This window comes from Ceratotherium simum, chromosome 30 (assembly GCF_057802395.1).
Source record: "Ceratotherium simum simum isolate JZ-2026a chromosome 30, ASM5780239v1, whole genome shotgun sequence".
Lineage (NCBI taxonomy): Eukaryota > Metazoa > Chordata > Mammalia > Perissodactyla > Rhinocerotidae > Ceratotherium > Ceratotherium simum.
This window is the reverse complement of record NC_141929.1, coordinates 13991683-14012808: the sequence shown is the minus strand read 5'-3', so window position 1 is coordinate 14012808 and position 21126 is coordinate 13991683. Positions and strand designations below refer to the sequence as shown.

Here is a 21126-nt window from a genome sequence, read left to right as displayed (position 1 = left end):
AGCTATAAAGATGATCTGTTCAGACAACCCAAGTGTTTGGCCATACTACCAAAGGAGCGTGCAGGAGGTCTCCAGGGCTAATCTGTCAGACAGCAGGAGGCTGCCTGACATCTTGGGTATTCATTCAGTAGCTAAGAGGGACTTTGGGGAAGCAGAACGAATCAATTAAAAGTTACATACTTCTTCTTTATGTTGGGGCAAAGTTTCAACACATCCTCCTTGCAGGCCATTTTGAATTTGTAAGAGAACCGAAAATCCTTCATCTGCACCTGAAAAAGATGATGAGAAAGAAAATCAGAAGCTCTGTGGCAAGTTCTAATCAGCAGTGCTGGGTGACACCATGTTCACAGAGTTTGCAGAAGCCTGCTTTCCCAGCCCTGCACGATCTGCTCTGTCTCTCTCAGACTTCATGAGCTGCAACCACCCCATTACTCCCTCTGCTACAGGCACAGGGGCCTCCTGGCCATTCCAATCACACACGTGTTGCTCCCTCTGCCAAAAGGACTCTTTTCCCAGATCTCCCTGTGGTTTGCTCTGTCACTTCCTTGATGTTTCCATCCAAATACCTCTTTCTGAAGTCTCTTTTCTCCTTCACACTCCGGCCCTTAGACTGCTTTATTTTTCCTCATAGGCCCAGCTGAGACTATATATTTTTCTGTAAATATGTTTCTGTGTCTTTCTCTACTAGAACATAGAATCGACAAGGGCAGGGTTTGTCGTTCCACCTCTGTCTCCCAGTGCCTGCACTCAGAGGCCCTCAATACCATTTGTTACAGGCAATAGGACCGGAGAAGAGATCAATTTTACACAGATTACTGGATTTCATCCTCCTGGGAGGGAAGTGCTTGCTTTACCAGAAACACTTCCTTTTGACATGTGGTAACGATGAAGAGCATGGTTTAACCTTCTTATTCAACTGCCAGACCTGGGTAGTATGATTTAAAAGAAAAAAAGGCTTAGAGTCCAGAGCATTGATACACATTTGGGCTGTGGCACTGAACAGTGACACAAAACAGCAGATGCCACTGATGTTAATTGTTAAAGGAAAAGCTAAAATATCTTATGAAAGCAAGCAGTTACTGAAGCAGGAAATGTCTATTTACTTGTCCCTATCCCCACTGAACTGCATGATCCCTAAGGGTACGGATCTTGTCTTATCCCAGAGCCTAACAAAGTGCCTGGTCCTAGCAGATAAAAATCACATTTATTGAGAATAAATCGAAATAGGACATATATTTGGAAAAAATGATTTTTCACAGAAGAAGTGTTCTGACGTTCTGAAAGAGGAAGGGATTCAGTAACCATCAAAACAGCCAAGACAAGAAGGATCTGCCAGGTGTTACTGACCAGTTGGAAGTGGGTGACTCCAATGGCGCACTTCTCATTCATATCCTTCTGGTGCTTGTTCTGTATCAGACACTCCATCAAGTCCCCAGAGTCTATCTGGTTATCTGCCACATCCTGGGGAAGGCAGTGCACATTTACACTTCAATTGTAACCACTAATGAACAAACCTTGCCCCCCAGTCCACGAAAAGTGCAAACAAGACTGATTCTAGAGCCTTCACAAACAAGATACATCACAAATCATGTCAAAATAAGCCTGAGAAATTACAAGGAATAAACACTCAGGGGAATAAAATTTACAAATGTTGCCCCGCATGAAGCACCAACAAGAATATGCACTATGCAGGGCCTTGACTCTTTTCCTTCTGCTGCCGGCAGCAGGCTTTCAGGATAACATCTAATATCGCCTCCTGGGTGTCAGATCCTCATGGGTTCTCGGTGTGCTTCACTCACACAATTTGGGTAGTTCAATAAACGAATAAAGTAACAGACTTCCCTCAGTATCAAGGTACAAGGAGACGGCTGGAAGAAGAAGCCTCTATTACTGCTAACAAATCCTGGGCTGATGTATCTGAAGCAACTCAGTCATGCTAATGGGGGCTTCCTCCTTTTCTCTCTTCTTACAAAGGGCATCTCAACAAGTGCTGCTAACCACATACCTGGGCACCTACAAGGGATAACCAAACAAGGTTTCCCAGGATGGTGGCTCTTCTCTCTTGATGTTGTTTACGTTTTCAACTTTACCTTGTCAAAGTTGGCTATCACTCAGGAGAAATGTATGCCAGAGACAGAGATGAGTCCAACACACTTGGGGGCCAGAGTCCCAACGAATCTGGTTCTACTTCTAACCCCTGTTTTTCCAGACATCACTTACGTGGCAAAAGTTCTGAATTATGGGTTCACAGGCTCTCATCAGCAAGGCTTCTATTTGAATATCCTGTAGAAAATTAAATATATTACTAATTCTGCTTTAGAAAGAGCCAGGGACGGGGGTAGGAGCAGTTTCTTTTTCTGAATCAGTAGCATCTGATGGGTAAATAATCTAAAATATACATTTGGAAACTATTCTAGTATTTAAGTTAGACAGCCCCAGCATAGACAGAACTGCTCCTCCAGTATACTTCAAAAGGCAAGTTTTCTAGAGGCCGATTCCCCTTATGCCTGAACAAAGGAGAAGGCAGAATTAAGAATGGTGGGGAGAAAAAAACATTTAAAAATAATATTAGAGTATGTAAAGCTGTTGGAGTTTTTCCAAAAATCTAAGCAGTTCAAAAAGAAAATACGAGTAAATGACATCTATCTTCAGTTTATAAGCTCCTAAACGAGATCACTGTCCTCAAATCAGATGTCAAACCACTGTGTCTAGGGAACACACACTAAACGCCTTTAAGCCGAGTACCCGCTGCGCGCTGCTGAAATAACATCTTCCTTTCAAGAGTTACACACCCAGAACGTCCTCATTAGCCCAGAAGGACGTGAGAATGGGAGAGGAGATGACAGAAGATGAAAGAAGGCAATAAACTTTTGAAAAATAGAAAGCAAAAAAAGATGTGGAGAAATGTAATTTTATGTATTGCCAATTTTGACAATTCAAATAGTCCTAAAAGCCTTAGATTAAAAAAAAATAGCAATTCCCTGTTACCCTGATCTCTGCACAAGGCAATTGTAAGATTTTTAGCTGCGCCCTCTGCCCCATAATAATCTCTGTATTTCTAAATAATATGCCTATGCTTATGAGGTTTTTTAATCCCATTTTTTACATTCTAGTGGGTTTCAGGATGGAAGAGGGATAAACACATGAATTTAATCTTCCATGTTTAACTGGAAGTCCTAGGTTTTTATTTCATTAAACTCACAAACATTACCAAATGACTTAATTGAAAGAGCTAAGGATAAGAGAATAGGAAAGCTTGGACTACTCCTGAATGTGATTAAGAAATTTGAAGTATAGCTGCTATATTTTCTAAAAGAGGGGGAAAAAGGATAGATCTAATCACTGTGATAATTTTAATTTATGAAGAAAACCAAAGGGCTAAATGTACAGAGTGTTCTTCTAGAGAAATGAGGAGAGGGGTTCAGGAAGCAACACAATATACTTCTTTATAAAGCAAATGGAGAGAATCTGACAAGGCTTCTCTTGTTTTACAGAGAATCTGCACTCTCAAGAGTCTAGAAACAGTAGAACTAAGAAAAGAAGAAAGGCTGCTGACAGGGCACTCTCCTTCTGTGAGCTGCAAATGCTTACCTCGGATTCTAACTCGGTGAGGTTGCCGACTATATCTCTGCACTCTACAGCCAAGTCATCGAGATGATCCTGGAGGCACTCAAGCTCCTGCAAATCAAAAGGCAATCCCTTGGCATTTGTCAATTACATAAATGATCAAGGGAAGCTGAGATACCAGTGTCTACTTCCTTTTCAGAGGTCCTCCTTTTCTTTTCTTTTTAAAACTACTTCATGGAACAGAACATTAAAGCTTTATCTGATTCTCTAAACTGGGATTGTTGAAAAGATAATTACTTGATGTAACAGGGTGGTTAAGAGGGTTAAGGAGATCCAACAGCCATGCAAATCCTCTAGAAGGCCAAATAGGTAAGTCCAACAAGAAGCAAGGTTTGAGTGTCCTCAGAGTCTAAAATAATCTTATCAGGCTTTTATTCCACTCATTAACACCCTGCCATTCCTTTTTTTTTTTTTACCTGTGTTTCGATAATCTTTGCCTCTCATTTTAAATCTGCATTTTGAGAATGATCACTGGACAACAAATTCACAGGGAAAGACATGGAATATTTTAAGACTCTTGATGGGCAAAGTAAGTTGAGACTCAGGGTCTGAAACAAGCACAGAGCCAATAGCTCCTGATCCTCGGAGGGAAATCCCAAAACAAGTGAGCACACTAGGGTTTGGGGGTCTATAAGCTGTCTTGTCTGGGCTTTTGGAAACAGCTGGAGCTACCCTGTAGCACTAGTCTATCACTATTCCTTTTAGAGATTTAGAGGTTTTAAGTTTAATATCAGCTCACTTTCCCAAAGCATATCGACAGCTATTTCTCAGCAAAGTACTCAAGTTTAACTTACTGACTATTCTGCAAGAACCTCTCTGTTCAGAATTAGAATGGGAAGGGATGACGAGGGTTGTAGGTATTATACAACAGCCAGAATTGATGGTGGTGTGTTGGGGGGGGGGCGTGGGCAGAAAATGCATAAAACTTTTGGGAGTAAGATAAATGGCTAAGGGAAAAATCCTATTCGTGGAATCCTTTCCTCAGTTTAGCTTCACAGTGATGGGCTGCAATGTAGTGCAGCTTTCTCAATGTTACTTTACAGGGGGTATGAAAGCAAACTGTTTCCTGGGATTCTATATCACGATATCTCTGTGGCATTAGACAGAGGCAGCAGAAAGCTAAACTATAGGCATCTTGTAACAATAAACTTAACAGAACTGTAGAAGGCCCAGGAAGCAGACTGCTGAAAATGATATTCCCAGGCCCAACAGATCTGAGTAGGCAGCCATGTTGCTTCTTAAAAATGTCAAAGTCCTGTACATGTGACTTTTTAATAATTTAGTCCCAGAGGGTGTTTTGGAGTGGTACAAATGGAACCTGGAAACCTGAGTTCACATCTTATTCTAGTGTTAATGGGGCTTTAACCAAGTAGCTATTCCTCACTGCTTGGTTTCCCTGCCTTAAGATAGAAGACAAGCTACCTTCCCCCTTAATCTGTTAGAATGCTGTAATACACCTTTTCTTTTTCTTTTTTAAAACTACGCACAGGGCCGGCCCCGTGGCTTAGTGGTTAAGTGTGCATGCTCTGCTACTGGCGGCCCAGGTTTGGATCCCAGGCGCGCACCGACGCACCGCTTCTCCAGCCATGCTGAGGCTGCGTCCCACATACAGCAACTAGAAGGATGTGCAACTATGACATACAACTATCTACTGGGGCTTTGGGGGCAAAAAAAAAAAAGGAGGAGGATTGGCAATGGATGTTAGCTCAGAGCCGGTCTTCCTCAGCAAAAAAAGGAGGATTAGCATGGATGTTAGCTCAGGGCTGATCTTCCTCACAAAAAATAAAAAAATAAAAGACATAAAAAAATAAAAGACATAAAAAAAAAAAAACTATGCACAAAATCTTTAGAAACTAGTCACAGCATGCTTGTAATTCTTGGGGGCTGCTCCTTCCCTACATTTTCCTATATGGAAAAGTTACATTATAAGGGAACAAATGCCTGGCTAGGATTAAACCTGAGTTTTAGATAAGGAAGTCAATACACTTCACTTCTCTGAGCCTCAGTTTTGTCAAGTACTAGATGGAAAAAATAATTCCATTCCTACACACCTTGTAGCACTGTTGTGGGGCATGTACTTTTTTTTGTGTGTGTGAGGAAGATCGGCCCTGAGCTAACATCTGCCAATCTTCCTCTTTTTGCTGAGGAAGACTGGCCCTGGGCTAACATCTGTGCCCATCTTCCTCCACTTTATATGGGACGCCACCACAGCATGGCTTACCAAGCGGTGTGTCAGTGCATGCCCGGGATCTGAACCAGCGAACCCCAGGCCGCTGCAGCGGAGCGCGCGCACTTAACCGCTTGCGCCACCGGGCCAGCCCCCCGGCATGTACTTTTATTTATGTATGTCAGTATTCACATATATATGTGTGTATATTTATACCCTGCCTTCCCTCAAAAGGACTTAATGTGTCTTATAAAAGAGAGAAAAGGAAAAAAAAGGCAAGATAAAATGAATTAAAAATGAGTAAAAAAAAGGAAAGAAAAGGAAAATATGGTAAAAAAAGTGGAATGAAGCCAGCAGTAAGCTTGGTACACAAAATGCCTACCATGAAATCTTATATACTTGTTAGAAGCAGGCCATATCTTTGGCTCCACACTTTTTAAGAGGCAACACAGAGAAAAAATAATCAATTATAAAATACAGTAACCATAATATAAAAAGAAATTAATTGCTTTGGAAAAGTACAATTATTCCTAACATAGAAACAAAAGAGAAAGTTTTCCTGAGGATTTTTTATAGATGGAATATTGAATATAACAAATCACATCCGTGAAGTAAACAGAGGTGGATTTTTATGGTGTTTGTACTCAGTATAAAATGTTAACCATGAACATTATTATTATTTCACTGTAAGATAAACAGGTAGCTATGTCACCTACCTGTCCGGTCTCTGTTTTTTCACTGCACCATTTTCCCAGATCAATCAGGCACTTATCCTGGAGGGCAGGATCCAGCTTAACATCCATGGCACGTTGGTGTAGGATCCTTTGGACTTCAGCTCGGCACTCCCGTGAGAGCTACATGAGAACGAATAGCAAAATACTTTAAAGGTACCAAAACCAAAAGAAAAAGACATTAAACAAAGCAAATCTGTTGCCAGGAAACTAACAAATAACTTTATAGCTATTTGAACCAAACTTTATACCTCGAATCTCTTCTAAAATAAGAATTAAATGTTTTAGGAGGCTTCTAAAAACCCGTACCTCTAGGAATGAGATTATACACACAGCACTTTCTAATATACTATACGAAACAACATCCTTTTCTCAGGGTATCCTGATACAAAGTGAACTGGATTCGTTCTGATTAGATTCGAGAGGGTTTTGTTTAGCAAAATTAATTTGCCACTACTCTATGAATGTCGACTGGAATGCTTGATCCAATTCATGAGAGAATACACACTGGGGTCAGGAGAACTGAGTTCAAATTTACCTAAACTCAGAAGAGGCAGGCAACAGTTACTATAGGTCAGGACCAGACTCTTCTAGATGAGTTAGGGAGAGTTAGCAGAGGGTGAAACAGATGAAAACTAATATTTTTGGAAGGGTTGTGAGAAAGCTGTCATTGACAGCTCAGTCAGTCTCCTTTCCTAAAAAGCCAACACACCTGAGGTAGGGGGAGGGAGAGCAACTGCTTAATGGGCATGGGGTTTCCTTTCAGAGACATGGAAATGTTTTGGAAGTAGAGGTGGTGGTTGTACAACTTTGCGAATGTACTAAATGCCACTGGATTTTTCTCTTTAAAATGGTTAACTTCTGGGCCGGCCCTGTGGCTTGGTGGTTAAGTGCGTGCGCTGCGATGCTGGCGGCCCGGGGTTCGGATCCCGGGTGCGCATCGAGGCACCACTTCTCTGTCCATCCTGAGGCCGAGTCCCACATACAGCAACTAGAAGGGTGTGCAGCTATGACATACAACTATCTACTGGGGCTTTAGGGGCAAAAAATAAAATAAATAAAATCTTTAAAATGGTTAACTTTATGTTATGTGAATTTCAACTCAATTTATAAAAGAAGTATATTTTTTAAACAGACGGTATACTAGATTCCAACCCTTTCATCATTTACAAGAGAAGGAACCTCCTACTATAGTGACTATCAAGATGCTAGGATTTAGGAGCTCCTGTGATTAATGAGAGGCTCATTATATGGAGAAAAAAGTAACAACAAATTCTCATATTTTCTTACACAGTACTATAAAAACTGGATTAAGACTGCAGTAACTAAAGTATGACGTTTCTTTCTATTTGGGTCTCCTCATTCTGAATCCTAAACAGTCAGACTTTGGCATTAAACTCAGAAGGGGTATTTGTAAACATGCATGCGAAATAATACCCTGTCTATTTTCTGTACAAATGCAGGACTGAAATGCAATAAGAGTACCTCAGAAGGCATAAAAAGGCCATCCCGGAGAGCAAGCAGCACGTCAACGTGGCACTGGAAGGCAGCAAATGTTGCCGGAGAGCCGAGCACACAAAAATATCCCGACAAGAAGTAGCAAGAGACTGGGGTATGGAGGTTTTTGCTCCAACTAGAGTACTGTCAGAGAGGCCTCATTCACATAGGCACTATGTGTTCTGCTGCCAAGGGCAGAAGCCTAAAGACCATTTGTATCCTGGTTAAGAGCTTCTAATGGATCTTCAAAGCTAAATAAAGGTAGGGGAGCAGAATTTAACTATCTATTCGTGATTTAGATTTTGGTAATTTAAAGAAAAAACTAGAAATGTCCCCTGACTCACTTTGTTAAAAACGTAAAATCAGACGGAAAGAAGCTGGAGAACAACTACGTACACTCACTGAATGAAGAAGTTTCTAGCAGTGCAGCAACTCTCCCTGCCCGATATACTAAGTCTTCCTAGGATGACAGAAATCACAACAATATATAGCAAACTAATTAAAAACCAAATGACAACATGAAGAAATGAAGTCAATATTGAGTGCATACCCTCCGGCCCTGTTCCTCAGTGCGGTAGGCATGTCTATATAAGCAAGAGAACACAGCTCCGGGAGGCATAAGTTCACTGGTTTCATTCCAACCGTGGGTGTGGCAAAGACGAGATGCATCCCCCTGGCACTTGCGGTATAAGACAGGGTCCAGCCTGTAAGGTTAAGAGTGAAAAGACAACCAGTCTTACTATACTTTTCCTTCTAAGACATGCTAAGGGTTTTTAAAAGGTGCTTGCTTGTGTACTCATTGATAATCACCTAAAGGGTAGTGGAGACAGCAGGCAAGCAAAAGTACATTCCTGAATTTTGTTCTTCATGAAGACACAATGGTCAATCTATAGATGTTTGTTAACCTCAATACAGAAGATTTAAGCTCTACCTCAAAGACATTATCTTGGCTACGTAAGGCACACAGCAGTACAATAATAGACTCTGCACTAACATGTCCTGGCTGAAATAAGAAAACAAGGTTTTAGCTATCATCAGGCAATTCACTTTTCATTCAATACTTTTTTCTAAGTACAAATAAAGTTCAATCCTACCTGATATATCAGATTCAACAAAATCAGGAAATGGCACGATAAACAGAATCTCCCACTCAACTTCCTTTCTAGTAAAATTGTTGCTCTTCTTTTCCCCACGCAAGGTAAGGCAGTTATATTTTCAATTTACCTGAATATGCTTATCAATTTAAAAAACTTGACATTTAACTTTGACTCTGGAAACAGCGGATTAGGCAATGAGCCTGCTGCTTCTGCAAAGTTAGGCAACGGATGCTTAATTCTGTCCACTTTATAATGTCAACTTTGGGAAGGGCCATTTAATGGGAGGAGAAAAGCTAATATTTAGTGAGTAGCTTTTAAGACTGTGAAGCTTCTTTTGGTCATGGGTGAAGGAATTACAGAAGAGGAAAAAACATGATTTTTTTAAGGTAGTAAACTCTCTACTATTTCAGTTTAGATGGCCTGAGTAAGCACAGAGAAATTCCTACACAGCTTCTGCAGTCCTTTCCAGAGCTAATTTGAGGGAACAGAAATAGAAACACACTGACAAGTATTCTTTCCAGTAAAGTATGTGGCTAAAACATACAGTAATTACCAGAAAAAGTTAATGACCAAAGTACAGTGGCTTAAACAACTGAATCAGGAAGCAGCTGAACTTGGGACACAGGAGGAGCAGCCTGATCTGGTACTGGCTGCTTTGGAGGTAGGAAGGGAAAATAAGACATGGAAAGAAGAGGGGATTGAAGCCAATAAATTATAGAGATTCTGACTGTAATATAGATACTTCTATTTCATTTCCCCCCTTTTTTCTGGCTAACAGGATGAGAAGAGAATCAAGTTGTCACTTATTGGTAAGAGCCTCTTAAGACAGAATAAATTCAATAACTTTGAATAGTTAAAGAAATAAAAGCAAATTCCCATACCCAGTGCAAATCAGTAAGAATAGAAATGCACTATTATCTTCCTAGAGACATATCTGAAGATGCTTCTGCTGCCCCACAGGTGCCCAAGTTCTTTCTAAATAGATGTTTGTTGTATCAGACACATCTGACCCTGACTTCCAAATTAGTAGTGAATGTGGACACTTGGGGACAGACCTGCAGAGGAAGTCTCTGCTTTTAAATACTGTTATGAAAACCAAAACGAGGTTTTTCAGGGGACTAGAGTGTGTCAGCTATCCTAGAACTTAACAAAAACAAATTCCTACTGATTATTTAAAAAAATACAAGAGATACTGACTACACAGGAGAACAGGCTGAGGCTGACACTTACTCTGGCTTCAAAATACTCACTTCCAATCTCGGGAGATGAAATATTGCAGCTCTAAGAGACGGTGTTCACAATCTTCCACCATTTTCTCTGTGTATAAATGTTCCATCAGGCATGAGAGGATCCTGGGCATAAAACAGGGGAGAAATTGTAACAAAAGAAAGAAGAGCTCTGACAATAGGTTCAGAACTCTCGCATCAGTATTTCCTTGGTCTGTAGAAAAAGCCATTTAGCTATTTTCCTAGGGCAATCAGGGATTTACTTTTCTGAGAATCACTCAAATTAACTCAACCTGACAGTGATTATGCCTTCTATCAACTTCAGAGCCACTTAGCACTTAGGACTCAGCTTGCACAAGATCTGCATGCAGCTGCTTTATTTTTAACAGTTTATTACGGAAATTTTCCAACACACACAAAAGTACAGAATCATATATTATCCACCTTCCCTCCCCATAGCTTTATCAACATATGGCCAAGTTTATTTTAACTCTATATCCCCTTGCTGATATTTTAAAGCAAATCCCAGATACCATACCATTTCATTCATAAATACTTCAGCATATTTCTCTATGATATGAGAAAGTAATACCATTATCCACTAAAAGAAATTAATGAAAAAATCCTTAATATCATGAAATATCTTGTCAGTTTTCAGATTTTTCCAATTATTTCATGCCTTTTTACACGTTTGTTCAAATCAGGACCCAGAAAAGGTCCACATATTGCATTCAATTGATAGCATCTCAAATCTATTTAATCCGTAGCAGTTCCCTTCTTCCTCCCTCTCCCCTGGCCCCTTCATGGTTGATGCAGTTACTTTTATATTGGTAAATATTCTTAATTAGTCTTAAGAGTGTTTGTCTATCTCCTCCAACTACACAAAGAAGAATACCTTTTCATAATCCCCTACCACAGCATGAACAGTAGAAGTGTATGAATAGCAGAACGATGATAAAGATGACTGCATTTCTTTTATTGTTAGGTACTGCCAGCTGCAGGCTATAAAGATTTTTGCAGAATTGGAAACCTGTTCTTACTTGCAACCTAGTTTTAAGAGCTGTTTGCACATCATATGGAATAAAACTAATGCATGAGATTCAAATACTTTATTATAGCATTTTACAGCTTTCCTGGATCTTGGATGCAAGTTCAGAGCTCATTTTGTCCAGGACTACCCCCTCCAACCACCACATTTTGTTTTTTATTTCAATAATAATTAATTACTTTCTAATGATTATCAAGTAGCCAATGTATACAAGTCAATATACAAACAGGACGAAAAATACAGAGCCAAAGCATGCATCATTCTTTATTCTGAGAGTTTCTCTCTCTCATTTTCATTTGACCATTAAATGGAACTATTCAGTGACCTAATGTACAGGCCCATATATGCTCAGTCATTGTCAACAAATATCATCACAGTGCTCAGTCTAGGTATCTCTATATCATGGATGTGTTCCTATTTAACAAAATTTCAGTTAAGATGTTAAACCAATCAAAAGTCATTTGAGGGAATGTTCCCTGTGCTGCACTGCCAAATACAATATAATATGGATAAATATCACAAACTAGATAACCTACATTGGGTCTCCCGATCTTATGTGTTTGCAGGCTGTCTGTATTACAGATTCACAAGCTTCATTCAAAGCTCTGTCAATGCGGTAATCTGCACCAGGGTCAGTCTCCTGAATCAATGTTTGAAGCTGGATATAAAAAAAATTAAGAAACAAAGTCACTTACACATCAGGGAAGAGCAAAGTCATCTCTTCATACAATCAGTTACTCAGTCTGGTATATCACAATGTACTCTTTCCTAACAAGGTACTACAATGGTCACTGGCCAAGCTCAAGAGCTGTTGCCAAATACTTTCCAAGTGGTTTCTCTGCCTTGATTGCAAGTTTTTCTGTTTAAGTCAAAGTGGGGATTGCTTGCCTACCTGTCTGAACCATCCCTGGACATTTGCAAAACAAAAGGCCTTTACAATATAAAGCTTGTGTCCTTCCTCATATTCAATCAGACTACTAAATCTGACACTCAGGGCCAAGCCAGAATTGAGGGAGAAGAGTAAAGAGAAGACATTTCTAGTTGGAGACCTAATTAGGTAGTAAGTATCCAGAATTTGAATTTTCCTGCAAAGACACTGGCATTACAACAAGCATACTCCGCTTTATTAAAAACAGATGTCAGATTTCATTTAACTTGCAAGAAATATCAATTACAAAAAACAAGAATACTTATAATTTCCTATTTTTCCTCAATTATCTTTTATACAACCAAGAGGTAAACCAGAATCTGCCCATTATGAGTATACAGAAAAATACTTATCATTATGCAGTTGAAAATGAGAATATATTCTTTAAGATTTACTTTTGCTTGGGACATCCTTTGTCATGGAATAAACTGAAAGCATGATAAAATGTGTCTCAGACTCTTTTTTCTTGTCTTTGAGGAGAAAGCAGTGGAGGCACAGAGGGAAAAGCTCTAAATTAAGAAGCAGAAGACCTGAGTTCTATTAATAGTTCCAGCTCTGCCAGACAGATATTAGCATTGAGAATATGGGCAAGTTGATAACCTTTAAGTCCCAGTTTCTTTAACTGCAGAGGATTATAAGAAGGAGTAATATGCATGAGAAGGTTGCATAAATCGCAAAGTATTTTATAGATGCAAAAGATCATTATTACTACAGATGGGTAGCAGATGGTGTTTTGGGGTGGGAATCTTAAATAACAGAAAGCAAACGTGAAAACTGCAATCCTTCTGGTTTGGGTTCCTTTTTTACCAAGTTAAAAAAATTGGAGCCCTTCTTGTGTCATGGATTTAGCCTCTGAAGAAGCCTTCTCTGATCCTCACACATTTGACCTATGATCCCACAGGGGCTCATATGAAAACACTGACCCCATCACATATTGATCAGAGAACACAGATCAAAAGGAAATGGAGAAAGACAACTCCAACTCTGTCTATCTCAAAAGAAGTCAGCAATTAAGATGAGAGAAGCACGAAAGATTTCCAGTATTCTGGGATGGAAGTTATTTATACCAATTCTTGGTGGCAATTTGGAGAAGCTACAAAATGCTGTGCTTACTTAGTAGAAAGATTACCATCAAACGACTACCAATTTTAGTTATGACGTTTGCTGACAAAGACTAAAATATTTACACCTTTTTCTGAGAAAGTTATAAGCATCATGGGGAGTCTGGAAGTCGCTGCAAGAACTGTTATCAGTTAAAGATCCATGATTGACAGGCGAACTTTGAGAATTCTCAATGAATGCACCAGACTATAGGTCCTAAAAGGAGACAATGAATGCCCTATAGACTCTAGTAGGCTAACGGCTCAGGGGATCATTGTCACTCTTGAATCCAGTGACAGCAGTGTGGGAAACAGACACTAAGAACGTGAATGGCTACATGACTATACATCTATTCCAGCCCTGACTGCTTAAGAAAAACCTGGGAAAATGCTTCCAAGAAATGATTAGTTTAAAGAATAGACTGAGCAGTCATCTTTGGCCTGGGAGAGACTGGGCCCAGACTCGTTCAGCCATAACTGAAGAGAATTTAATAAGTTCATGATTACAGTGCATTTGGAAGATAAGATCAAGATAACAATTATCATTATGCTTCACAGTTCACTATTTGTTGAGTGATCACTAAATCAAAGCATCACCAAGCAGAGAATAGGGAAAATTAATGGTCAACCACAGACAGGTATGAAAGTCTACTGTATCAAGGAAGAAAACTGAAAAAGAAACTCATTCAAAATAAATTATTTCAAAATATTCCTCCATTTAAGGATGGATAATGTAGCAGAAGACTAAGGAAGATTTTCTCCTTATTCCTTCCGTTTTTGTGAGCAAAGACTATAAAAACCACGGGTCCATGAAAAACAAAATAGGGGCCAGCCCGGTGGCACAAGTGGTAAGTGCGTGCGCTCCACTTCAGCAGCCCGGGGTTCTCAGGTTCGGATCCCGGGCGTGCACTGACGCACTGCTTGTCAAGCCATACTGTGGCGGCGTCCCATATAAAGCAGAGGAAGATGGGCACGGATGTTAGCTCAGGCCAATCTTCCACAGCAAAAAAAAGGGGAGGATTGGCACTGGATGTTAGCTCAGGGCTAATCTTCCTCACAAAACAAAAAACAACAACAACAAAAACACCAAAATAAAGTGTTTCCACTTGGCTAAACTTAATGTGGGCAAAACCACATATGTCACTATATGAGGCTAACCCCTAGGTTTGGAAAGCACTTATCTTCTATGCACAAAGGATGAGGTAGGGGGTACTTATTTATCTTTCAGGTTGAGTCACTAGCTCTTTTAACAAGCTAAATTTCAAAAAGCCCTGGAGGTAAACTTGATGCCTCAAAATAAAGTCAAACCAACTTATCTTCTTTTTTCTACACACCTTAGTACAAGTGTAGCCTCAGTAAAAAGATAGGTTTCTTCCTGACCACTCCCCTCCCCTTTCCATGCTGCATTAAGGATGAAATGCAAATACAGGATGTCTTGATTCATTCTTGGTCTGGGGCCCAGGCACATACATTGTCACAGAGGTTCCCTAGAACAATCACCAGCAAGGACTGCTCCCAAGCAACTACACCCAGAAGCCTCCTTCTAGGTAGGCTCAGTACTTTGGAGAAGAGGCTACACTACATTTGTCTATTTTTCCCACCACAGGATGTAAAAATTACTATCTACTCTGGGTCAAGGTAATAGAAGCTAAAATGAAATTTTACTCCACATCAAAATTCTGTGAAAATTGTGTGTTTCAGACTATAAAATTCTGATTCTACATGATTAGCAGTAAAATAAAATAAGTAATAGTCAATTTTTAATAAAAACGCCAACAACAAAATAGAAGACTAATGAATAGTGGTTTTCTAAAGTTTCACTGAGGAGAGGGCCTCAACTTTCTAATTTAGGATATACAGCTAAACTTTATCTTTTGTGCTTCCTAAATAAAAGTATTGGAAAGTATGGGGTACATTGCATAGGATACCACTGTTGCATTTAGTATTGTAAATTGTTCAAAGATTCTTATTCAATAAAAAGTAATAAACATGGACAATGAAATAGATGCATTGTATCTATAATATTTTGTTAAATTTATATTATGTACCTGATCTGTAGTTATTCAACTCTTTATGAACCCTGGATCAAGAATAACTTTATCTTCTCAAGCAAAGTATGCTAATTTTTTCCAACTATCTTTATAGAAATGACTTGAGTTTGGAGGTAGAGAAAGACCCTTCCATGCATAGTTGCTCTACTCTAACAAGAAAAAATGGTGTGATTTTGAAAATGACATGCTTTCTTGATCCTCAGGCCAGGAATTCATGCCATGTTGCACAACAGTAATAAAAAGAAACTCTTCGAAAATCTCAATTCATTTCAGCTCTCTTTCAGCCTCAACTCAATCAAACCTATTTAGACAGGCAAATGCTCTTTTGGTGGAGGAACTTCTCTGATTTACCAGAACCTGGTTTGCCTTGATTCTGCACTTAGTAAATTCAATCTAGCAAGTTATCTTTTCTTTAAAAATTCCAGCAAACAATGCATTTTATCTATTGCTGTAAGTGTATAACTCTTTTTACTGATTATGAGCTCAAACTTCTGCTCTGCAGCAAATTCCACATTCTTACTAAGATATGCCTGAAGAAACAATATTCTGTGCCTGGTTCTTAGTACTTAATGTTTACTGTGATGTCACAAATGATCCAGATAAAGTAAGCTGGGACACTGTCAGGAAGAGGCTCCTCAGCTGATAAAATATGACATTCAAAATGGCAGCAGAAATTTTTTCCTTACCGCTTGTTGGCAGTTCATGCCAACATTCCCTTTCTCCCCTCGAACTACTTTCATCAGACAATGCAGGGTTCGCCCTTTTCGATGTAATCCAGAACAGTGGTGTTCAATCTCCCCCCGACAGCTCAGGATGATCTCAGGGCTCAAGGAAAAGTCTTCCATCAACATGCGTCGGTAATCTAACATCTCCCCCTGGCACTCACTGCTCACTTGTCGCCCTAAGTTAGGATTTAAGTCATAACATTATGGATGGTGAACATTAGGATCAGATAGCACCACATATTAAAAGTACATGTTTTTCCCTAGAATATAATATACCAAATTTAGCAAAAACTTTATCAGCATAAAATGAGTTTAAGACTCCAGAAACTAGGGTTTATCTTGTCAGTGTTGTGCATTATACAGATTTTATACTACTGAACTAATAATGAAAATGTTTTGTCAAGAGAAGTCTTATCAATAAGATAACTATTGGGGTAAAAATGAAAGCCAAGAACAATCCCTACTGGCCTACACAGTTAAAACTTGTAGAAAAGACTGCACTTCAAATATTCACTACAGCTCCCCTCCTTCCTTGAGCTATAAATGCCAACTGGGAAAACGTAAGAAATTTTTTAAAAAGCAGCTGTACTGCAGTTTACTTGACATATAATAAACTGCACTTTTAAAACATACAATTGGATAAGTTTGACATATATATACATCGATGAAACCATCACCACAATCAAGCTATTGAACACTACAACCATCAACTCCAAAAGTTATCTCATGCTTCTTGAGAATCCCTCCCTTCCTCTCCTTTCTACCCCACCAATCCCACCCTCAGTCAACCACTGATCTGCTTTCTGTGACTAAAGATTAGTTTACTAGTTTGCATTTTTTAGAAGTTTATATAAATGGAATCAAACAGTATGGACTCTTTTTTTGTCTGACTTCTTTTACTCAGCCTAATTATTTTGAGATGCATCCATGTATCAACAGTTCATTCCTATTCATTGCTAAGTAATATTATTCCATTATGTAGGTATACTATAATTTGTTTATTCCTTTAACCATTGATGGAAGTTTTGGTTATTTTCAGTTTTGGGCTATCACAAATAAAGCTGTTATGAGTATTCATGTATAAGAGTTTATATGGACATATGCTTTCATATCTCTTGGGTAAATATCTAGGAGTTACATGGCTTGGTTATATGGTAGATGTATGTTTAACTTTGCAAGAAACTGGTAAATTATGTTCCAAAATGGTAGTACCATTTTAAAATACCATCAGCAGTATACAATAGTTCCAGTTCTTCTACATCCTCAGCAACACTTAATATGGTCAGTGTTTTTAATACTAGCAATCTGTATAAGTTTTCTGAATTATGTGTTCATATTGTTTGGCCATTTATTTACTGAGCCTTTTTGTTTTTCTTGTTAATTTGCAGTTTAAGGACATTAACTTTCTATTTTTTAAATACCAAGATTAGATTACATTATGCATACTATTTTATAATATGCTTTTACTAGTCAATAATCTCCACCTTTTCATTTCAGGAAAATTTCATCTAAAACCTAGACTATAATCAAAATTCTCCAATTGCCTGCAAAATGTCCTTTGTTTGGTACTCAATCCATTGCTTTTAAGCTTAGGAGTCTTTCACCATCGAGATATGAAAAAAAAATTTCACCAAAAAGTTCTGAGTTTTATCTAATGCTTGATTTTTTTTCCACTTAACTTTTTAATCACTAACCAATTGTCCCAGCACCATTTATTCAATAACAGCTATGAATTTCATTTTTACAGCCTATTGCCAATATTAAGAAAGACAATCCAGACCTTCTATACATCCTTCTTGGTTCCTTTGTCAGAGACTGACTTTTAGACTAAACAGACCATGAGTCTGACCTTATAGGGGTAGTATTTTATTCTTTAACTATTTAATTTCTTGATATCATCACTGTTATAATAATAGTACCTATCACTTATTGTGTGTTAAGTGCTATGCCAAATTACCTCCTTCAGTCTTCACAAGAACTCCTTAACATAAGTAATATTACTTTTGTTTTATAGATAAGAAAAATGAGGTTTGGAGAAATTAAGAAACATAAGCAATGGTCACCCAGCTAGTTAATTTGGTGATAGAGCCATAATTTGAAGCTGTGTCTCTCTGACTCAAAGCTCATGTGCTAAATCATCATGCTGCCCTGACTCTCCTAAAAATGCTGTGTGAGATGCATTTTAAAATTAAAATATTTGGGTTTGAGAAATATAACTTACTTTTTAAAAAGCAAGATGGGATGTAAAGAAAAACAAAATTGGGATTGTTGAGCTAAGAGGAAGGGGCTTCAATCATGCTTAGGGATCCTAAGCCTTCAGCCTAGAGTTATGCTCACAAAGAAAGACTCCTGCGTCACAAAGCACAGGTGCACTCAAAAGAGTAAATATAGGAGGAAAATATCCAAAAAGGAATGAAATGGATAAAAAGAAATGAACTGTTACCTCTATGCACAGCTGACTCCAGACACATCAGAAGGTAGGAGAGCCTGGCTTCCCGGGACCGAGGAAGGTTTTCCACATTACATCGATATTTCTTCAAGTCACTCTTACAGGATTTGGCCAATGAATAACTGACTTTATAATCCTGGGCAATCAGCTTTTGGCGGGTCGTTAGTGCTTCTCGACACTAAGGAAAGGGTGCAGCAAGAGAGTTGTAAGACCATCCAGGTGGCTCAGCTGTTCACATGTACCTCTAAGACAAGCAGAGGCTCACAGCCAAGTACAGTCAACAACTATGGTTGTTACCAAAATGTCTATCTTTAAGTTTGATTAAAATTGAGCACAAGCAGGCTAAACTAGGTGGCAAGAGGTAGGGGTAAACAGGTGGGGAATCCTGGAATACTATAGTGATTTGCTGATTGTTGCAGCAATAGCAGCTGTCCTAAACACATAAATATTTGGTAGATTCTAATACATTAACTTGACAAAGTATTCTTTTCCTCTTCAGCAATACCCTTAAAATAAATTTCACCAGAATCAAAGTGGCAAGTGACATAACACTCTGTAAATTCCATTCTACACTTTTTAAATATAATTATTCAATAGTAAATGATATAAGGAACTGAAATGAAAAACATTTCCTCAGCACAGGAAAGTAAACGACAGGATAGCAAAGTAAAAATAATTACTTTTAAAGTCATAAAAGATTACTGCATTCATCCAGGGACAGAGGACTAATAATAATGAGAATGCTTAATGAGACAGCTGCTGAAAAATTAAATCGCTAATTATCTATGAAGTACATTGGTTTGGTCAGTCTAAACTTCCTGAATATATAGGGATGGCTTCAGTGTGATTCTGATATAAAATTCTCCAATTTTACCCCCAAAACTGATTTCCACTTAGCTTCTCAATGTATAGATATCACAAAAAGCTTCATTTTCTTGGTTTAAGTAAAATAATGCTTCGGTTCCCTACTAAAAGCCAAGTATCTCAACTCTGAAAAGGATAAGTTTTATCAGTCATTTATATTTTGATATGAGTTTGTAAGACTATTGTTTGAGAGGATCTGAGAAAGTTTTTAAGAAATGAATAAATTATTGGTTTGTTTCGAAGTAATGCTTACCTTTTCACTCATGGATTCTTCAAATTTATGGTTGAAGAGGCACTTATACACTCTGCCTTCACCAGCTTGTGTCTGTAAGAGGGAACATCCTCCTCATCATCAGTATTATTAGCTAAGTAGTTATGCTGGGCATTATCCACAATCTTATATAGAACTTGTGTTAAATTACTATAATGATGAGTACCTTTGAACACCAGCTCAGCCATTTATAAAATTTAGCAGGCTTTGAAAGAAAATAGTGATTGCAGTAAAGATGAGAAAATTTTTCCCAGGATGTTTGGCTATTGTCACTTGTTCCGAGATATACTGTTAATTACAGAAGTGAGAGAAATGTCAGTCTCTCTTCTTACAACTTTATGCTAGAGTCAATAAAACTCATCATCAGTGGCTCTGATGGTTAAAGCTGTTAATTCAAAACAGCAGGCAGAGTTGGGAGTATACACAGGTCACTCGCAGTCCTTTGTTATAAAGATGGAGATCACTCTGTTTAAAGTGTTAGAAAGTTGTTCTAAAGAGTCTGCAGATAGTAATCAAGGATTTGATTTTTAAAGTTAGTCACCTGTTGTTTTCTTTGTCTTAGCCAAAAACATATAAATATGTAATATGGCCAAGTTTTAGCCATGGAAGAGATGTGAATGGGATTCCTTGGTAAAATAGGATTCCTATAGATAAAACAGAATTCCAAGAACTGAAATTGAGATGTGAGATAAAGTAGGAAAACTAATGTGTGGAGGTTGTCAGAAGCCAACTGTTAACTAGATGTGAAGCCATCAAGGCTGAGCACCCAATAGCACTTTCTGTTATTCTGGGACCAACTCCACCTTCCATTTCAGTGGCTTTTCTACATATGAGGGCTTGTGCTGGTTTATTTTATTTTGGAATAGAATATTAAAAAATATTTAAGAAGAAAAGAGGAACAGTTTCTGAGCTGACTCACATTTTCACAAAAACGCTCCCGATCATCTCGGCAAGCAAAATATAAATGCCGGTCTAAATGAAAGTCATCTGAAGACAGCTCAGCCACCCGGAGAATGGCTTTCTTGCAGAGTTCGGAGACTTGAATCTTGGGATCTCTTTCTTCTGCTTCCTTCACCAGGCCTTTCTCCAAGCATGATACCACCTCACCTTGTGAATGTGCATCCTAAAATAGCAAGGATACTAACATTTAAAAACTCTCACCATAATGAGTTTCAAATAAACATCATTTGGTTAAAAAAAAAACCCAACTCAACACAGTTAATGTATGGATGTTCTATTAAGAAATAAAGTGGGAACCAACCACACTGTGGAAGTTACAGAAAACACTCTCAAAAATCTTCAGTTAGAATATAACACTTGCATGCTACAAATGGAAATAGAGATC

At 38.5% G+C, this 21126-nt stretch overlaps 1 protein-coding gene across 1 annotated transcript in view; it reads right to left on the bottom strand.

The window, feature by feature from the left end:
- The window catches only part of GLG1 (golgi glycoprotein 1), a 152993-nt gene that overhangs the window by 25901 nt on the left and 105966 nt on the right, over window positions 1-21126 (bottom strand). Inside the window, exons 5-16 of the mRNA XM_014792685.2 lie at window positions 20701-20904; window positions 19764-19835; window positions 18641-18824; window positions 16159-16373; window positions 11930-12051; window positions 10370-10471; window positions 8573-8726; window positions 6511-6648; window positions 3592-3678; window positions 2221-2283; window positions 1348-1461; window positions 181-269 (exon numbers count right to left, since the gene is read on the bottom strand). Coding sequence (XP_014648171.1) covers window positions 181-269; window positions 1348-1461; window positions 2221-2283; window positions 3592-3678; window positions 6511-6648; window positions 8573-8726; window positions 10370-10471; window positions 11930-12051; window positions 16159-16373; window positions 18641-18824; window positions 19764-19835; window positions 20701-20904 — 1544 coding nt within the window. The remainder of the gene's footprint in view (window positions 1-180; window positions 270-1347; window positions 1462-2220; window positions 2284-3591; window positions 3679-6510; window positions 6649-8572; window positions 8727-10369; window positions 10472-11929; window positions 12052-16158; window positions 16374-18640; window positions 18825-19763; window positions 19836-20700; window positions 20905-21126) is intronic.